The 18,408-nt window shown below is 43.4% G+C and overlaps 1 protein-coding gene across 1 annotated transcript in view; it reads left to right on the forward strand.

Moving 5' to 3' along the window:
• The window catches only part of SCAP (SREBF chaperone), a 68,569-nt gene that overhangs the window by 15,186 nt on the left and 34,975 nt on the right, over positions 1–18,408 (forward strand). The window contains exon 2 of the mRNA XM_055706864.1: positions 6,879–7,095. Coding sequence (XP_055562839.1) covers positions 6,974–7,095 — 122 coding nt within the window. The 5' untranslated portion in view covers positions 6,879–6,973. The remainder of the gene's footprint in view (positions 1–6,878; positions 7,096–18,408) is intronic.

Consider the following 18,408-nt stretch of genomic DNA (forward strand, 5'->3'; position numbering starts at 1 on the left):
TTCCCCCAAATCCACAGCATTGGTACAAAAGCTTCTGAAATTCTGCACCTCATCTGGGGCTGCTAGAGTGATGTCATGTACTGTTCCCCTCGTGAAGAACAGGTGCGTTGGAGTGACAGGCCCTGCGTTTGAAATGTTACGTCCCAGTTAGGCGATGCGGATGGTGGTGGGGGTTTTTGGGAACACAGGGACCATGTTGGATCCATTCCTGCTTTACCAAGCTTGGTGTTTTAAATGGAAAATGCTGGGTTAAAATTAATGTTGAAAGTTTAGATACAGGACTTTGCTATAGACAACAAGATGGAGCAAATTATTGTATGTATTGAAGCGCAAGAAAAATTACTACAGAACAGTGTTTACTTCTTGTTTTGTGTGTTGTGTCCCCTGTGTCCCCGTCCATCCCTCCCCAACTCTTCACTAGCTTGGTTATATGTTTTTGTGACACCTAATGCTAAGGCCTGATTCAATAACATTTTATGGAAAACTGAGATGTTGAGTATACTTGAAAAAAACAGGTTACTCTTTATAGTAAAGGGAAAAGATTTTATAAATTTGGTGATTTTGCCTCTAAGTTTACAGTGGGCTCATGTTGTCTGAGCTGCTGCTATCAGCTGCATTTTCCTGCGCTTTCGGTGGGAAAGGGAGCCTTTCTGTGAAGGCGGTAAAATGCTTTCAGGCAGAAATGTAAAGAATTTGGAACATGTAACTATTGTTAAGTGAGATAAAAGCTTTTGTCTTGGGGGAAAAGTAATATCATTCAGCGTCTGTAAGGCTGAGTTTATTTTTCCAGCAAGAAGAAATTCTACACTTTTTCCTTTGCTGGTATGTCATGGTTTTTGGAAGAATTTGCAGTAGTGCCAGCAAACTACAGCACCAGTAGGATTTTTCCAAGAAAGTATAATTGTTCCAGGATCTGTAATGCTATGGAATAGCCAAGATGCGCAGTGTAATATTACCTTAGTTTGGACTTGGTCATATACTCATTTAGGAAGGAAATGTAAGATTTCTGTGTCTGAGTGTTGCAAACCTCATGTGCTGGTACAGCTGGGGATGAAAAAGCTGCTCTCTGTACGTAGGGATCTTGCGCTATATTTCTTAAACCTTAGTGAGGCTTGTAGAACCATATAGTGGGTTACCAAAAGGGTCATACTAAGACCGATTAGATGTGTGCTTCGTAAGCACTGCTGCATGTTTTGAAGTGGCAGTGCAAGTCTTTCCATGTAGAGGCTTTCCACAACATGATGTGGGACTAACCTCTGGAGAACACCTTGGCATCTGCTCTTTTACTGTGGTCAAACACTGGAACCGTTTGCAGAGAGGCTGTGGAGTCTCCACTGGTGGAGATAGCTGAAACCTGACTGAGCACGGCCCTGCCCAACCTGCCCCAGGTCACCCTGCGCAATGTCCTGAGGTCCCTGCCAGCCTTTGCCAGGCTGCTGTGTCTGTTGAAGTTGCCTGCGTTCAGCTTCAGTGCAGCTTCATTGTCTGGTGCAGAGTTGGCCACCGCAAGCCTCCTCATTACATAAAAGCTTCGGAAATAGAAGTGAATCATCTGTTCAGCTCTCAGACAGGTGGGAAATAGAAGAGCCTGACCTCCTGTCAGCTAGCTAGAAGTTATGGCGAGCCAGAACTAGTTTTTGAGGGGTATGGATGAAGAGCTGCTGTGCTGGCATATGCTGTGGGAGCAGCAGGGAAGGCTGGCGAGGCAGGGAGCAGGTGGCGTGATGCTGTGCTGTTAAGTGCTGATGCTGGTGCTTAATTCCAGCTGAAAAATTGTTTTATCTTATGGCAGCAGTCAGCATGGACTGTGTTAAGTGGTATGTAACATAACACACTTGCTGATCAGGATAAGGATCAGCTTCACAAAGGGTGGCCTTGGGGCTTTAAAAGTATTGTGGACATTTTAATATTCTCTCTACCTGTCTTGCATTGTGAATGAACAGCAAATAAATGATTATGTTTTCTCTTGATGAGATGGTAGAAGCCCTCGTTCTGGAGCTGCAGTATTATGTATGAGAAGAGTTTTTGGCTACTGGAGAAACTCATCTGCAAGTGTGTGTGTGTGAGGCAGAGGGTGTAGTACACCCAAAAAAGTATGAAAAAGTGGTGTATAACATGGTGTCAGAGAAAAATTCAGTTTTTAGTCATATTTCCCTTCCTGTCTGTGGGCGAGGGAAGGGGCTTCAGAAGGAAATGGCATGCCAGCTGACACAGGCAGTGTGCTTTTCTGACCTGTGTGGCTGAGCAGCCAGACTGTCTGAAAATTCTCCTTGGAGGAGCTGGCTGCTCAGCTGCTGTGGGCAGGAGAGCGAGGGACGCTGGGCACAGGGAGCCTGCTGGCTCTGGTGTCTCATCTTCACTGGGCGTCTGCTGCCGCGTCAACTAGTCGCATGCTATTAGGATTTTCAGGATTTGGGTTCAAGACCTTCTTGCCAGCCAAGCTGTGGTGTGCGTGCATGTCTGAGCTGTGGTATGTACGTGTGCCTGTAGCACGCTGGCTGTGAGGTGTACTTAGTCCCTTATACAATGTAATCTGCTGTGGTTTGTAGCAAATTACCAGTGAAGCGATGGCAATCGGATTGTTTCAGCAATTGCTTTTTCTCCTTTATGTAACACAAAAATGGGAGAAAAGATTCTGTTTACAAGATAGAATTATTAATGTAACTAGGTGTTGTGAATTATTACAATCCATTTCCTGCCTGCAGCACTGCTGCAGCTCTGAATTTCCACTTTGTGACAAATTTGTGCCCCTAGCCTTTGTGTTGCATCTCACTTGAAACATTTGCAAGGCTGCGCTGAAAAAACATCTGTCTCTCCAGGCATGGATGAGTAACCTTGGTACAAGGTGTCTTTCCCACACCTATGCTCCCTCCACAGACCCTGATCCTTGGCCCCCCATCCCCACGCGTGCCCCAGCCAGCCCCTGGGTAATAGTTACCATGGGAAGTGCTGCAGCTAAGTGAAACACTGGAATTGGATGTGTGTGTGCATGTGCAAAAGCATCTTAACTGAAGCAGCACTCGTACATAGCTGAATTTGTGTAATCCTGGCGATAATAATGTTTTACAGTTGTGTAAATGGAAGGAATGACTAGAGAGCCTAAGCAATTGCTTGATGTGTAACTTAATTTAGAAATTAAGATACTTTAAAAGCTAAACCTTGCTGATTGCTTTTGTTTCCTATGATTTATCTGAACTTCATTGTATATCTGTCTCTTGTACCTGAAGTGAACCATGAATGCAGCATACTGTGTTGCAAGGTTAAGGAAATGTCCTGATGTCCTCTTGTTTCCAGCCAGACTTTGACTTGGATTTGCAGTTGTGCAAAAAGAACAACTCTGAATGGATTTGCCTTTAGCACTTGTCCTAAAATCAGAGGGTTTCTTTCAGTTAGTTAATCTTTGTTTGCAAAAATTACTTTGAACAGAAGCGGTTCCCGCTTTTAACATTTACGCGCACTGTTGTAACATAGAGCTAATGAAGATTTTGGAATTTAATTTGCAATACCCAAAAAACTAATAAGCAAATATTACCTTTGGAATGGTTAATGTTTTCTCCTTAATGAATGCTGGTGTTTCACATCAAGTGAAGCAAGTAAATAGGAAGTTTTTCTCTTTGCAATTAGTAGAAATGGTTCCCAGTGCAGTGCTAATAACCAGAATTGCTGTTAGAATGTAAGGCTGGTCAAAGAGCTGGTCACGACATCTTTCTGCTACGGAAGTAGAATATATTGTTCCCAAGTTACTCATAGAACAGGGATCAGAAGGGATGGTCCAATCCTGACACTCAGCCCTACAGCAAGATCAGATCTGCTTGGTCATGTCTTTCTAGACTGCCACACCTAGCTCACTGGTTAGGTGTGGGGAGGAACTGTCGTTCTAGAGAAATGGCAGTTTATTTGCACTTGAAGGTAAAGGTGGAGAATCAAATGCCACATAGTTAAACTGTGGGGATGAAGCCAGGATGGTGTCTGCACAGCATGTGAGGAAACTGGTTTCTTAGGGATGAGAATTTTTCTTCATGTTAGACCTATGCTTTATTTTGTGGATGTTAGGTATATCCACTTGAATTTTTAAGTAGTCTAGGCTTGGGTGGGGTTTTTTTGCCTGCTCCTTACTTCTGTGACTGATTAGAATAGAGTATTTCAGTTGGAAGGGACCTGCAGCAATCATCTAGTCCAACTACCTTTTAGCGCTTGAAGCTTTTACCATAATTGCAATTCTTGCACTTGCAGCATTCATAAACTTTCATTTCTAATGTGCATGAGGCTGATATGAGGCACATTTGTGTTTTCCTCCTCTCTGCTTGCTTTAGCTGAGCAATCAGGTTAGTTTGTGTCCTGTCATAAGGGATCAGATCTGCTGTTGTGATGGGACAGCCATGGAGTCTGGGTGCTGATAACCAGAGGTTTTGTGGTGTGCTCAGTGCTGGCTTTGCTTTTAAGGATTATTTCATGTTTGCTTTTTGTCCTCTGCCCTTAGATTAGGGATATGATCCTGTGAGTCCCAACATAACATAGCTCTAGCAAGACTCATGCTGAAAAAAATCACCAGTGAGGTGAATCCCTGAATTTTTCTGTTCCAGCATACCAGAACTGGAAAGGAAGTTACAAGCAGGTAACTCAGACGGTGTTTTTTTCATTTCAGTTACTGCCATATATTCAAAAGGTATTTTTTGATTATTCTTTTCAGTAGTCTGAGTATGTACATGAGTAGGCATGTGTATGTGGGGATTTCCTGTCATATTTCCCACTCTGAACAGCTCTGGAAGAGGGCTTTGCCATTGGAATTTTAAATTAAAATTTATTTATTTTTCTACTTGCTCCTGAGACTTAGAATAGATAGTCCATGTTTCTGGTGATTTCAGTGCACCTTTAAAAACAATTTTTATTTTTTTTACATTTGCCTTGGACTTGATTTAAACATGTCACGTTTGCTACTGGACCAAAACAAGCTAAAGGGTAAATCCCCAGCTTTTTCTGATGTAGTCTCTGCAACTTCCTTCCACACCATGTGTCTGTTGCTTTGCGGGGTACCGTATTCTAGGTTCCCCACATGACTATAAGACAAAACCTTTCTATTCTGCATGACCATGATGTGTAGTGGTTTGGCCTGCTTGTCAGCCTTACCCCTTGCATTGCAAGGTCTCTGGGCAGCAAGAACACACTTCTCATGCTTCCTCTCTCCCAAAATCCTGGAATGTTCATGCTGGTGCTGGACTGTTGGCATACTGAAATTGCCTACAGCCAAGAAAGTGATATTGATTCTTATGGAAAGATGTAGTGCCTTGCTAAAAGATAAGAGCAAAAATATTTCTTCAGGTTTTCCATTTGGTCATTAGGCCAGTGTTCTGGTGCTTCTGTTGCTAGGAGTCTGATTATTTTTAGTTGTATTACTGGTGAGGGAAAAAATAGGTAGATCATTGTAAAACAATCCTGTGGGCATTAAATAAAATTTAATCTGAAATTAAAAGCATAATGGCTGTACTTAGGGTTTGTCTTCCTTTATATGCTTTCTCCCATATAGCTGAAAATGGATTCTTAGGAAAGAATATGAAACAAAACAGCGCCTGTGGTGCCTCCCCCAGCTTCTAAACATTTGAGGCTTACAGAATTGCTAAGCCAGATATGCATAAAAACCCTTAATGGATTTCTTGCTTGTGTGAACTTATCAGAGCTTCTCCTCTAGTATTCTTTATAATCAAGATGGTGAAGGCAAGTTGTTCAAAATGACCACCTGTTTTTAGTGGGTAGCCTGTGTTTAGGTCTTGTATTGAATTCACTGGTGCAATCATTAATGGTATTTTCCTGTGGACAAAATGGCTTATTTCATATGCTTTGGGTGTCTTATTGTCCCAGTCTTAGTCTGGAGAAGCCAGGAAAAAGGTCTCTATTTCCTCTCAGATAAAAATGTAAAAATCTTGGATAATCATAGCTTTGAACTTTAAAAAAAAATTCTGTCTTGCATTCAAGCCTCTCACTTCTCAGCACATTGTTGTGAACCACACCATTTAGATTGAGATTTTAAAAAAAAAGAGACTAAGTTTCTTCTGCTCCATCTTTCCTAGAAATTTGGTTCGTGTTTTGTTTTAATATATTATCTTAACCTTTTCTTAGGGCTTTTTATATTGCATCTTTTATACTTTGTAAATCAAATCGCAAGTTTAAGTTGACTGCTTCTGACATCTGCGATTCAGTTTGTCCTTGGTAAACATCCTAGTCAAAAGTCTTACAGTCAAGTCAAAATACGTTTTGACAAGAAGTATCTGCATTAGTTTATTTTACTGTGTAGCATACTCTGGCTTAGTCTTCTGAACTGTGGCTGCTTATGCTTCCCTCCCTTGTTCCCCATGCAAAAATAACTTTCTTTAGATTGTCTTAGCTGTAAAGCCTGTTCTGGTCTCTTCTCTTGTTACTGGTGTGTTGCTAATAGTTAAAGCACTGAAAGTGCTTCAGTCTGTGTCCAAGAGCACTTCCCTTAAGACCACGTTGCTGACAGCTAGCCTCAGTCCTTCTTTTCTAATTGGCATTTTGGCATCTCCTCAGAGTACTGCTTAATTCTTTCACTGCTAAGCTCCTTTTCTTCCTCCCTTTCAGACAGTTTGGTTCCTAGCTCCGTTCCTGCGCATTCTCTCTGACCAGCGGGTCACAGCAGTGGTGCCTGATGTCTCTTCCGCTGGTGGCCGTTCTCTGCCCTTCCTTCCCTTAGGCAAAATCCAGTAGCTTGATCAAATTACCTCTAGGCTCATGAGTGCTTGGTGTTTCTCCCTTCTGAGAGAAGGAAGAAGAATGCTGCAAGTCTTCTAAAACAAGTTGGTAATGTTTATTTTTCTTTTATTTATCTGGTTTTCTCACGAGCTTCCTTTCTTTCCCACTTCCAGCTGGACACAGTGCCTTTGCTGAAGCATTGCACATGCTGGAATTGCCCGACCCCCTGATGTATTCCGGGATGGCAGCTAGGTGACGGCAGTTGAGGATGACCCTGACTGAAAAACTGCGCGAGAGGATATCGCGGGCATTCTACAACCACGGGTTGTTGTGTGCTTCCTACCCTATTCCTATCATCCTCTTTACTGGTCTCTGTATTCTGGCCTGCTGGTAAGTCATGCAAAGTACTTGTTGTCACAGGGTGCTGCTGCTTTGTGGGGTTTTCATAGCAACGCCATGAACATGCTCTGGTTTCCCTGTCTTGTGGGCTATCCCAGAAGCTTTTTTTTTTTTGCTTTTTTTTTTACCTTCATAGATTTTTGTTATGCCTTTTTGTGGGACAAAAGAAAAGAGAGATGAAATTTCTTCTTGTGGTTTAATGAGTAAATAGGAAAACCTAATTGAGTAAGTGAAGTAAAGCAATAAATAAAATAGAATTAACTCCTGGTGGTGAACTCCAAAACCATGAATTAAAAATGGGGAGAAGGAAAGTTGATCTTTCTCTCCATAGTTGCCTGTTCTGTTCTCCCTTAAGCTTGCACTCTTCTTTTTCAACTCTTGCCTTGGCTCACTTGTGTTGTGTGTGTTTGCAAATTCTTTGCTCTCCTTATGGACTCTAGTTGGGATATGAGTTGCAACTGAATGTAATTTCACTCTCAGAAATGTTACACAGGTCTCTTAATCATTTCCAATGAGGTGTTGTTATTGCTGGTGTTGAGAAGACTTTTGTGTTCAGATTTGTGTGCAGACACATGTGTGTGCATATACAGATTCTACCTTCAGGTTAATTCTAAGCATCTCGTCTTTTTTGGTCAAAGTAAACCCTACGTGATGATCTACTCTGCCTTTAGAAAAGCTCCACCTGTTTTAGTACAGATGTAAATTCTTCTTGGAGCACCGCTATGAATAAGGCAGACTTCTTTCACATATACAGTTTAAAAATTATGGAAGCGACGATTTTTGTGTTTTCAAAACCTGTGAGATTGCTTCTCATGCCTGTGACTCTTCAAGCTTGTGAGCAGGAACCAAGGTGTTGCTTTTCTGTTTTTTCACTGCTTCATATGAATTCTTCTAACTGTCAATGATAATAGTTTTATTTTCAGATCTCTTGTTCTGCAGAAATATGAAGCTTCTACAAGGTCTAAGCAAGTGGATTCTACATTCAGTTTAGTTTTGTTAATATGGTTACAAGTAATGGCTCTGTCTTTTGCCTTCAGCTTTGCTGGATGTTGCTTTCACATGTCAGGCCTGCGTGAGCCAAAATGGACTTCCACCAAGAGTCCTGAGTCCCCATGCCACAGCGCTACTCTTGCTTACGAATTGCTCTCAGAGCTACCAGTGGTATTAGGCTCCCCTTTTCAGTTATCTTTCAGGTGCTGTTGCCTGGGGATAAACGCAGGAGTACAAGACAACTGCTTCAGTATAAAACATTTATCTAAACAAGTGCTGCATTTTGGGAGAGCTCAATACAAAAACTGCGTGCTTACTCCTTTTCCTAAACTTGTGGTTTCCCAGACAGGAGGAATCTGATCTAGGATTACTAGCAGCTGTCCTCATTCTTCTTGGGAACCTTGTGACCACTAGGTCAGAACTGGTATCTGTCCTGCCGTGCTAGTCATATGTTCAAGCAGTGTGAATTAAGGTGTTTCCATTAAGTCTCTGAAGCTTCAAGCTAGGTTGTGTTTGACAGAGTAGCTGCTGGTAACTGTGTATTTGTGGAAGTGTCTGCATTACTCGGTGCTGATATTTGAGGATTCTGTGGCTGTTGGTTCCCTTTAGGCTGCAGAAGTTTGTCCAAGACACCATCAGGCATAAAGTGAATAGTCTTGTTTCCTTTAATGAGTTTGTCACTTAATAGAAAAGCAAAAAATGGCCCTAGGAGAGGCAGGGTTTTAACAATACTGTGCTACCCTCTGAGAGCAAGAATACCTTGCCAAAAAAAATCAAAGTGTAGATAAAGTGTTCCCACTTTAGAAGCAATTTTTGAGGTTGTTTCAGTTCCTGTTTTGAGCTGGTCTGTATTAACTGGTCTTAACTAGGCATTAATTCTGGCTTGAGAAGTGGCATTACTAACTAGGTCAAAACTATTCCAAGAGTCTGGCCGTTCTACACTTGAGCACTTTAGTGTGGTAAGACTGAACTCTGACAGGATATCTGTGCACAGGACACACTGAAATATTTATTGGAAGTTTAGTTTGGGGTTCAGGTCTTCAAGTATTCCTCTTAGAGCCTGAGGTCTGACTCTTTAACTGTTGACCTGGATGATGGGGTGGGCTGCACCCTCAGTGAGTTTGTGGATGATAAAAACTTAATATATCCTGAACTGGAAAGTGGGAAAACTGGATGAAAACTGGGAGACTGGCTAATATGTGTGGGCAGAGAGGAACCTTATGAAGTTTTGTGCCAGGTCCTGCACTTGGGTCACAAGAACCCCACACAATGCTACAGGCTTGGGACAGAGTGGCTGGAAAGCTGCCTGGTGGGAAAGGACCTGAGGGGTGTCAGCTGACAGTGGCTGAACGTTGAGCCGGCAAGGTGGCCAAGGAGGCCAGCAGCAGCCTGGCTGGTGTCAGACACGGTGTGGCCAGCAGGGCCGGGGCAGTGCCCGTCCCCCTGCGCTGGGCACTGGGGGGGCCGCCCCTCGGATGCTGGGCTCAGTTTGGGCCCCTCAGCACCAGCCAGACCCTGAGGGGCTGGAGCGTGTCCAGAGCCGGGCAGGGGGCTGGGGAAGGGGCTGGGGCACCAGCCTGGGGGGGGGCTCAAGGGGGAGCTGGGGGTTCAGCCTGGAGAGAAGGGGGCTCAGGGGGGACCTTCTCGCTCCCTGCAGCTGCCTGACAGGGGGGTGCAGCGAGGGGGGGTCGTCTCTGCTCCCAGGAACAAGTGACAGGACAAGGGGAAATGGCCTCACCTTGCCTCAGGGCAGGTTTAGATTGGGGATTGGAAAAAATTTTTCACTGAAAGATTTGTCAGGTGCTGACACAGGCTGCTCAGGGAGGTGGTGGAGTCACTGTCCCCGGAGGTGTGAAAACACACCTAGATGCGGTGCTTAGGGACGTGGTTTAGTGATGGACTTGGCAGTGCTGGGTTAATGGTTGAACTTGGTGATCTTAAAGGTCTTTTCCAATCTCAACGATTCTGTGATTCTAAGCTCAACACAAGGGAATGTGAAAGGAAGAATAACACCAGGCATCTGTACAGGCTGGGGGTCAACTGTCTGGAAAGTGGCTTTGCAGAACAGGCCCTGGAGGTCTTGGTAGACACCAAATTGAGCACAAGCCAGCTCTGTGTCTTCATGGCAGAGGTGGTCTGCAGTATCCTGGCTGCATTAGGGGTACAGCGTTGCCAGCAGATTGAGGGAGGCGATCCTTCCTTTCCACATGGCACTGGTGAGGCCACCCCTGGAGTGCTGGGTCCAGTGCTGGACTTCCGATTAGAAGGAGGACATGGAATTAATCAAGGAGGTCCACCAAATGGCCATGAAAATGATGGATTGGAGCATCTCTTGTGAGGAAAGGCTAACAGAACTGGGACTCTTCAGCCTGGAGAAGAGAAGTCTCGGGGGATCTTACCACCATATATAAATAGATGAAGAGAGAGTGTAGAGAGAACAGAGCCAGGCTTACCACTTGGTGGGTGCCTAGTGACAAGACATGAGGCAACAAAGCTGAAACACAGGAGATCCTGCTTACACATGAAAAAATACTTTTTTACTTTAAGGTTGTTGAATAGTGGAGCAGGTATTCCAGAGAGGTGGTGTTGGAGTTTCCATCCTTGGAGATGCTCAGACACAGCCCTGAGGCACCCACTGTGGCAGATCCTCCTCCAGGCAGGTTTAGCCTAGGTGATCTCTGGAGCTGATTTCCAGGTTCAGCTCTCTGTTCTGTCTGCGTGCTTTCTAGTCTGCCTGTAAAATTCGTAAAGGAGCTGTGCAATGCAAAATTACATAGGAGAATTGGTTCTATCTCCCTTTTTAGTTTCTCCAGTGTAAGTCCAGTTGATTTATCAAGGTGCTAGGAATGTGCGCTTCCCCTCATGCTTTCTTCCTTCTGTCTTGTGTTTTTTTTCCAAGCTGTAAAAGAAAGCAGTGCTAAAGGGATCATACATCCTTGCTATTGGATAATTTGCAAATAACTCCTCTTTTCTTGGCTAGGTAGCTTGGCAATTGCAGCCCACATATTACTCATTCATTTAAAATGAGTAATAAAACTTATTATATCTACTTAAAATGAAGTTACATTACCAGCTGTACTGTACGTTTCAGGTTCCTTGGCTTGTGCTATAGTTTGGGTATTTTCTTGCCAGAGCTCAAATTCAGGGGCGGCTCTCTATTGTGAACATTTGACAAGTATCCTTAGAAGTCTGAGATGCTTCTTCCTTGTTTGCTTTATGTGGAATAATCTGATATTTGTGGTGTGTGGCTGCAAGCAGTTGTTAGCTCTGTGGTTTATGCAACTATAGCTATTTAACGCTAATCCCTTAACAAATGGGTAGGGACTATGATCATGTAAACCTGGCGCAAGATACTTGGTACCTTTTTCAGGCTGTACTGTGCCAGAATCCTTCTAAACAAGTCTTTTCATCAGATATAATAAAATTGTATAGTTTTGGGGGGGTCAGGGTGCCAAGGCCAACAAAAAGACTCAAATTTCTTTTTTAATCGGGATGCCTGAATATATGAAGTGATATGAAATAAGAGGAAAACGGAAGTGATCAACAGTCACCTCTGACTGCTGGCTACTTGGGGGGGCGGGGCAGGAAATACTGAAAGTATTGTAGGAATTACATGGGAAAATTACTTTTTAGCTAATGTACTAACCCACTTTAGGTTGAAGGTAAGTCCTGGAACTACGTAATCTTGGGCATTTCATGCGTAACCTGTCTGCCCTGTTCTGCTCTTTCCTATGCACCTGCTGTTGGCTGCTGGGCAGATGGAGCCTTGGTCTGACCCAGCACAGCTAGCTGTATGTATATTTGGTTTAAGACTACGTCCATGTGAATAGCCTTCCAGAATGCAAAACTGGCAGCTGTGGGGCGTGTTCAGCATGTAGTGTGGGTTGGGTGCTGTCTGCAGGAGTTGCTGCAGAGTTGCTTATGGGAAGAACTCACTGATGGCCACAAAGTGTCACATCTGTATTTTTTCCTGTCGTCATATTGTGAGGAGTCTGAGTAATGGTCTTTGGCACCGATTTACTGCTGGAATTTGAGCTCTTCAGAAGAATTTCATTTTCTTAGGACAGATCTCACTGATTCATCTCGACCACCTCACTGCAAAAATGCATGAGAAATGTGCTGAAATTTCAAGAAAGAAGCTGATGAAAAATAACCAAGGCCCAGCTTTGAAGTAGAAGCTCATTTAGGTGGTGTTTCTGTCCAGCATGATTGGTAAGAGACCCTCAGCACTGCTGGCATAGTGATGTAGATTAATGTCTGAAACAAGCATGGACCAATTAAGTAGTAAGAACTACAAGTCCTTCTAATGAGGAAAGAAGATAAAAAAGTGATCCAGCAGTTTCATACTGACTTTTGTCAACAGGGAAAGAGCTAATAACATCCTTGACATTGCTGAGAAGGTTAGTCCCAGTCCCTGAAGAAATGGGTGGAAAAAGTAGAAGGTAGTAAAGCAAAAAGGAAGCATTCTGTATTCTTCAGCCTAAACTAGGGTTAATAAGTACTTACACTGTTCAAGCAAGCAACAGTGGAGTTACATCTTGAGTTCTTGAGAGAGGTAAAACAGGCTTTTCCTCCGTTTGTATGCAAGGATAGCTTGTAAAATTCTGCTGCAGAGCAGTTAACTCAGTTGTTCTCATTTTCCTCCTTCACATATTAGTAAAACTTGACCATCTTTGGGTTCAGATGAATTTTTTAAAAGCTGAAATAAACCACATAGTCTACAATTTATTTATCATCAGTTCTGGTTCTCAACTGATGTGACAACAGCCAGCGTGCAGGTATTTCTCCTGTTCTAAGGGTCAGGAGTCAAGGATCAGGCAGTATAGTCACCACAGAGTGTCTGTTGCAGGTTGTTTGAATGTATTCTGTCTGGAACCTTGGAAGTATTTTGTGTAGACACAATTTTTAATGTCACCTATAGACAAGAGAGCATATCTGGTTTTGTTAATAAATTAATATTCAAAGCAAAAGCAAAAATCCCTATGACTCATACTCCCTAGTCATAAAGCCTCAAAATCCAAGTGATTCTTCACTTCAGAGGGAGGGTTTTCTGCTGAACTAGCTATTGGTAGATGTAGGGCTTGTTTGTTAACTTTTTGTTTTACTGTGTATCCTTTTGTAGGTGGCATTCATTTTCGTCATCCCACTTAAGTGGATCTGCATGTTTGGGGTTTTTTTTTCCTTAGTAGAATGAGAGTGCTGCTTAAGTCTATCTGACACAGGAGTAGTTCCTCCTCCCCAGCTCAGAGAAGAACAGATGATATCTATAAATGTGGTAATCAGGGTAAATTTGAAATTCCTGTGTAGTTGTGAAGAATAGTTTTTAGGTAAAGTAAGAATTTTACATCAAACAGTTCACCCTCTGAAGCAGGTTTAGGGGAATTAAACAGGGTGACTCTTTGCAGGTGGTCATTATTTTACTGAAGCACTAGTTTCTGCTACTAAAGAATTGTAGAACTGACTGGAATCAGAGCCCTCTTGTGTGTGTATGCATATATCTTTCTAAAAGAACATTCCATTATCTGATGGGTTTGTACTGTATCTTGTGTGATAACCACAGGAGCTGAGTTGCAGTCAGACTCTTTATGTTCCAAATCCACAGAGAATACAGCCTCCTGTGGGATCACGTGGTGAAATTAGAAGCAAATTCTTTGTAATGAGACCTCTGCTCTGCTTTGCAGAGAAAAGAAACCGGCAGCACAGAGCAAGGGGAATCTTTACTTTGGCAGTGCAGATATTTGAAGGCCCTATCAGTGGGAAACAGAGCAAAGCAAACATCACTTACTCAGAAACGGGTATTGTGTATGTGTTCACCGAGGCTAAAAAGGGAACTCGCTGTCGGATATCTGGCCTTCTCTACCTCTGGCAAGACCCTTTTTATGAAATTTCATCTCTCATTAGCAATGCGTTTTCAGGTTGCTCTATCTTCTGTGTTAGTTTAGGCTGGAAACAGGCTAAAAGCCTGTTCTGCAGTGTGCAGAATGGAGGTGGTAGCTATTTTAAGGCAACGTATCACCACCTTCCCTGTTACCTAAGACCTGGCAGCTCTCTACTTCCCTTCATATTTACCAGCTGAAGACTGTTCTGGGGTGGTGCGGATCTCCGCTTTGATTCTGAGAAGGAGGAATATGCAATTGTAGGGTTTGCAGTTCTGCTGAGTTGCCAGCTGCCTCAGGCTGACCTGGCAGTTCTCCATCTTGGCCTTCTAAGCTGTCTTGAAAATATGTAAAGTAGTTGGATGAACATTTTTTGCCTGAATTTACCTCATGCTTGGTAACTAAAATGCACACTTGCTCGAATTCAGTGATACCAACTTGTAGATGATCTATTTTTCCTTTATTTTGGATTTGCAGAAGGGTGTCAGGGTGCACTGTTAAGTGAGCAGCTAAAAATAAACCTTCTCAAAACAAAAACTTCTTTTTGAGCTTTCCTGTCATCTGTTTTAGATCCTACTTTTCTTTCTTCCTTTCTCTGTGCTTTCCATTCTGGTGTTCACCTCTTTCCCTGATGGTCAAAATAATCTCTAACAAAGGGAAATATGAGGAGAATCAAACCTTAGTGCTAGAAATCGCTTCGCTGTAACTCACTTGGAGCAGTTCTCACCTTTGGTAAGAACTGCACTTGGAAATGATGTAGGCCTGCCGCATCTGGCAGTCCTTGCAGCATCTAGTGTCTGTGGGAAGCCAGGATGCTTCTGACAACTCAGCAGCAGCTCTTGGTTGGGTGTTTTTTTAAGTATCTCTTTACTTAAAACGTGCTTTGACACTGATGTCTGAAGTAGTTACATTGAATTTCTCTGTATGGCTGAGTGGTTCTTTTTTACTCTGTCCTTTTTTATTTCTGCTGTCAGTCTGTCTCAAGTATCGCTGACAAGATCAGCTGGTATCACATGCCTATATAGGGCCAAATAAATTCAAGAACTAATGTTTTAGCATCTTACTAAAATAACTTACAGAAAGTGTAATCTAGAACGTGTGCTGTGTGTGTTCTTCCATCAGAGAGTCTCAAAACCTTTCATAAACATGAATCCTCAAATATCACTGTGTTGTAAGTAAATATATGCTCCTGCTTCCCTCATGGGGACATATATTTACATTGTAGTTGGCTCAAAATGAGGGAGCTTTTGAAAAAGAGTCCCAATAGTAGGTCTTGTTCCTGAGCTCTGCTGCAAAACAACACCATGAGCCATCCGCACTGTCTAGATCATGTTGCAGTGAGGACTACAGGAGCTAAACGGATGTGTACAGACAGCAGGGTCTGTTTTAACCTTTTATTTACATCTTCTAAACATGGATTTCCTATGGGGCCTTTTCTCTGAAGGTAGTTGCTCAACATGAGGATTATAATAATAAATAGTTCCAGATATTTTTTTTTATTTTTTTTTTTAGTGTGCCAGACAATCTGCTAGGAAGTCCTGTTACTGATGGGCGCACATTGGTGTCTTCTAATACCACAGCTGACACAGCTCTTCTAGTCTCAGTAAAATACAGAATCTTAGAATGGTTTGGGTTGGAAGGGACGTTTAAAGGTCATCTGGTCAAACCCCCTGCCATGGGCAGGGACATCTTCAGCTAGACCAGGTTGCTCCATCCATCCAACCTGGCCTTGGATGCTTCCAGGGCTGGGGCACCCACAGCTGCTCTGGGCAGCCTGTGCCGGCGCCTCACCGCCCTCACAGGGAAGGATTACTTCTCAATATCTAATCTAAATCTACCCTCTTTCAAAATATGAAGACATTATCACCAAAGACAAAAGCTCTTGCTCCTGATGGAAGTAATAACGTGTGAGAGTACAGCCATGACTGAAAAGTGTTATGCCTCATTGTCTTGAGCAATGATGAGTATTGGAATTAGGACTCATTAGCTTATAGGGAAATGAAAAGAACTGTGTTACTTGGCAACATGACTTTTGTTGACTGATCAGCCTGGAAGTGTAGAGGAAGCTGAAGGAGCCCATCAGTGTGACCTGCAGAAAATTTTAGACTAGATAGAGCAAATCTAATGCTGTTTTTTATCACATGAGCAAGAGGCAAACAGTTTGAATAACTGCAGTGTTAGGTGCTACTTTCCTTTTCCTTGCCTAATGTCAGGATGGATTAAAAATATGGATGAGAGGGAGCATGTAGATATTTTCCTAAAGTGTAAATCCTGTCCCATATTACTGATTTAATCAAATTGCAGGTAAATGCTGAAGTTGATTTAGATATCAACAGATCTACCCTGACCACAGGCCTGAAGAAGATGGTGGAATATGGGAGTGTCAGTTGCCTTGGTTTGCTGACAGCTGCAGTAGGATACAGTCCTCAACCACGTACAGACATCCGTAGATTATTTTTTTTTCTTTGTCAGAAATTTCCCTTTTGTTCTTCCATTCATTTTGTTGCCTTTGAGTCTTCTAGTAAGTGCCATTTACTCTTCCCTGCATTGCGTCTGCATGTGCTTTCAGGTTTTTTGGACAAGTTTGAAAATCCTAACACAAAAAATAAAACACAATGAAACAAAACCAAACCCCCTTGGTCATTCAAAAATAGCCATTAAGGTGCTGTGAGTTGTTGCATCCTGTATTTTGGGAGGTGACTTGTACTTCAGGATGGGAGTGGTTTGCTTTTTCCCCTCTACAGAAAATTAAACTTCTTTTAACAACAGAAAAAGCAAATAAGGATTTTCAGCTAACTTTCTTTTTAGCTGTTAGCAGACAGCTTGTCCTGTCTTGGATCTTTCTCTGAGGCCTCATGGAACCCTGAGCCAACTGGCAGCTGTATACGGATTGTCGTTGCTTAGATGAACTTTCCTCCTTCCTAGCTTCTCTGGTAGCTTCAGTAGCTAAACCCATGGCTACTGCAAAGAGCAGGTGTGTATGTCGGAGGAGATCATTAAATAGTAGAGGAGGAGTCAGCACACATCCCCTCTCCACTCTGGCAACAGGCATGTTTCTTGGTTATGAAGTAGTTTTATTCAGGTGTAAATATGCTAGTGGCTGAGACCAACTTTGTGGAGCAACTGGCAACCATCTCCAGAGGCTAGGTTTTTTTAAAACATAGAAATCTGGTTTTTTTCCAAGTTTCTGTGGTATGTAAGCTGACATGTTAAGGTCATACCTTACGGCCTCGAGCACAGAAGAGGCGTAACCGAATCCGGAATTGCTTGATGTGACATGCTCAATACTGACTGAACATCTATGGTTGTGGCCAGGTTGTTATTTTGCAGACAGCTGTGGAAATTTCAGTCACTCACCTTTCGCAGCTGTTCTCCTGTCCCTCTGCCCCACAGCTCAGCCAGCAGTTCATGTTAACCCCCAAGTGCAGGAACAGGGGTGAGGTCTGTTTAACAGGGCTGTTAATGACCTGGATGAGGGAGCAGAGCATGTGCTCACCAAGTTGGTAGATCATGCCAGAGTGGGGAGAGCAGTCAGTACGGTGGAGAGCCCAGCTGCCATTCAGAGACACTTGGACAGGTTGGGAAGCTCAGCAAAGGCAAAAAGGCAAATGCCGAGTGCTGTGCCTGGGATGGAGTAAGCCCCTGGAGCAGGACAGGCTGGAAAGCAGCTTTGCAGCGAGTTGGACGTGAGGCAGGCAGCATGTCCTTGCAATGGAACGGCCAGCTGCATCCTGGGCTGCCCCAGCAAGTGTAGCTAGCAGGGTTAAGGAGAAGGGAGTCTTCCCTCTGCTTGGCTTCTGTGAAACCACAGTTCTGCATCTGCTCTGGGGCTCTGCAGTATGAGAAAGGCATTGACATACTGGAGCACGTCCAGCCAAGCTATCAGAACGAGAAGCTGTGGAGTACCATGGCGGGGGGAGGAGAGGCTGAGGAGACCAACTGTCTTCAGCCCTAAGTAGCGATCTTACTGCTGGCCCACAGCTACTCATTGGGAGGGTGTAGAGAAGGAGGCAGGTTCTTCTCAGCGTATGCAGTGGAAGGACAAGAGAAAATGGACAGATGGGAAATTCTAAATAGATCCAAGGAAAAAAGCGTTTATTATGAGGGTTATCATATAACTAGAATAAGTGCCCAGAGAGGCTGTGGGACTTCAGTCCTTGGAGATGCGCAAACCCAGGCTGAATGTGTCTCTGAGAAACCTGCTCTTCTGGGCCCTGGTTTAAGCAGGAGTTTGCACTGGAGCCCTCCAGAGACCCCTTCCATGTGGCGGGGGTCTGTGATGATGGAGGTCATTGCTCGAAGCAGGGCTAACCCCTGATTTAGGCTTGGAGCCCTGTGTGATTGACTTTTGAATATCTGCAGCGATAGAGTCCACTGCTACTCTGGCCCCTTTTCCAGTGTTTGACTGCTCTTATTGTGAAGAGGTTTTTTCCTTATG

This window comes from Falco cherrug, chromosome 4, assembly GCF_023634085.1.
Source record: "Falco cherrug isolate bFalChe1 chromosome 4, bFalChe1.pri, whole genome shotgun sequence".
Classification (NCBI taxonomy): domain Eukaryota; kingdom Metazoa; phylum Chordata; class Aves; order Falconiformes; family Falconidae; genus Falco; species Falco cherrug.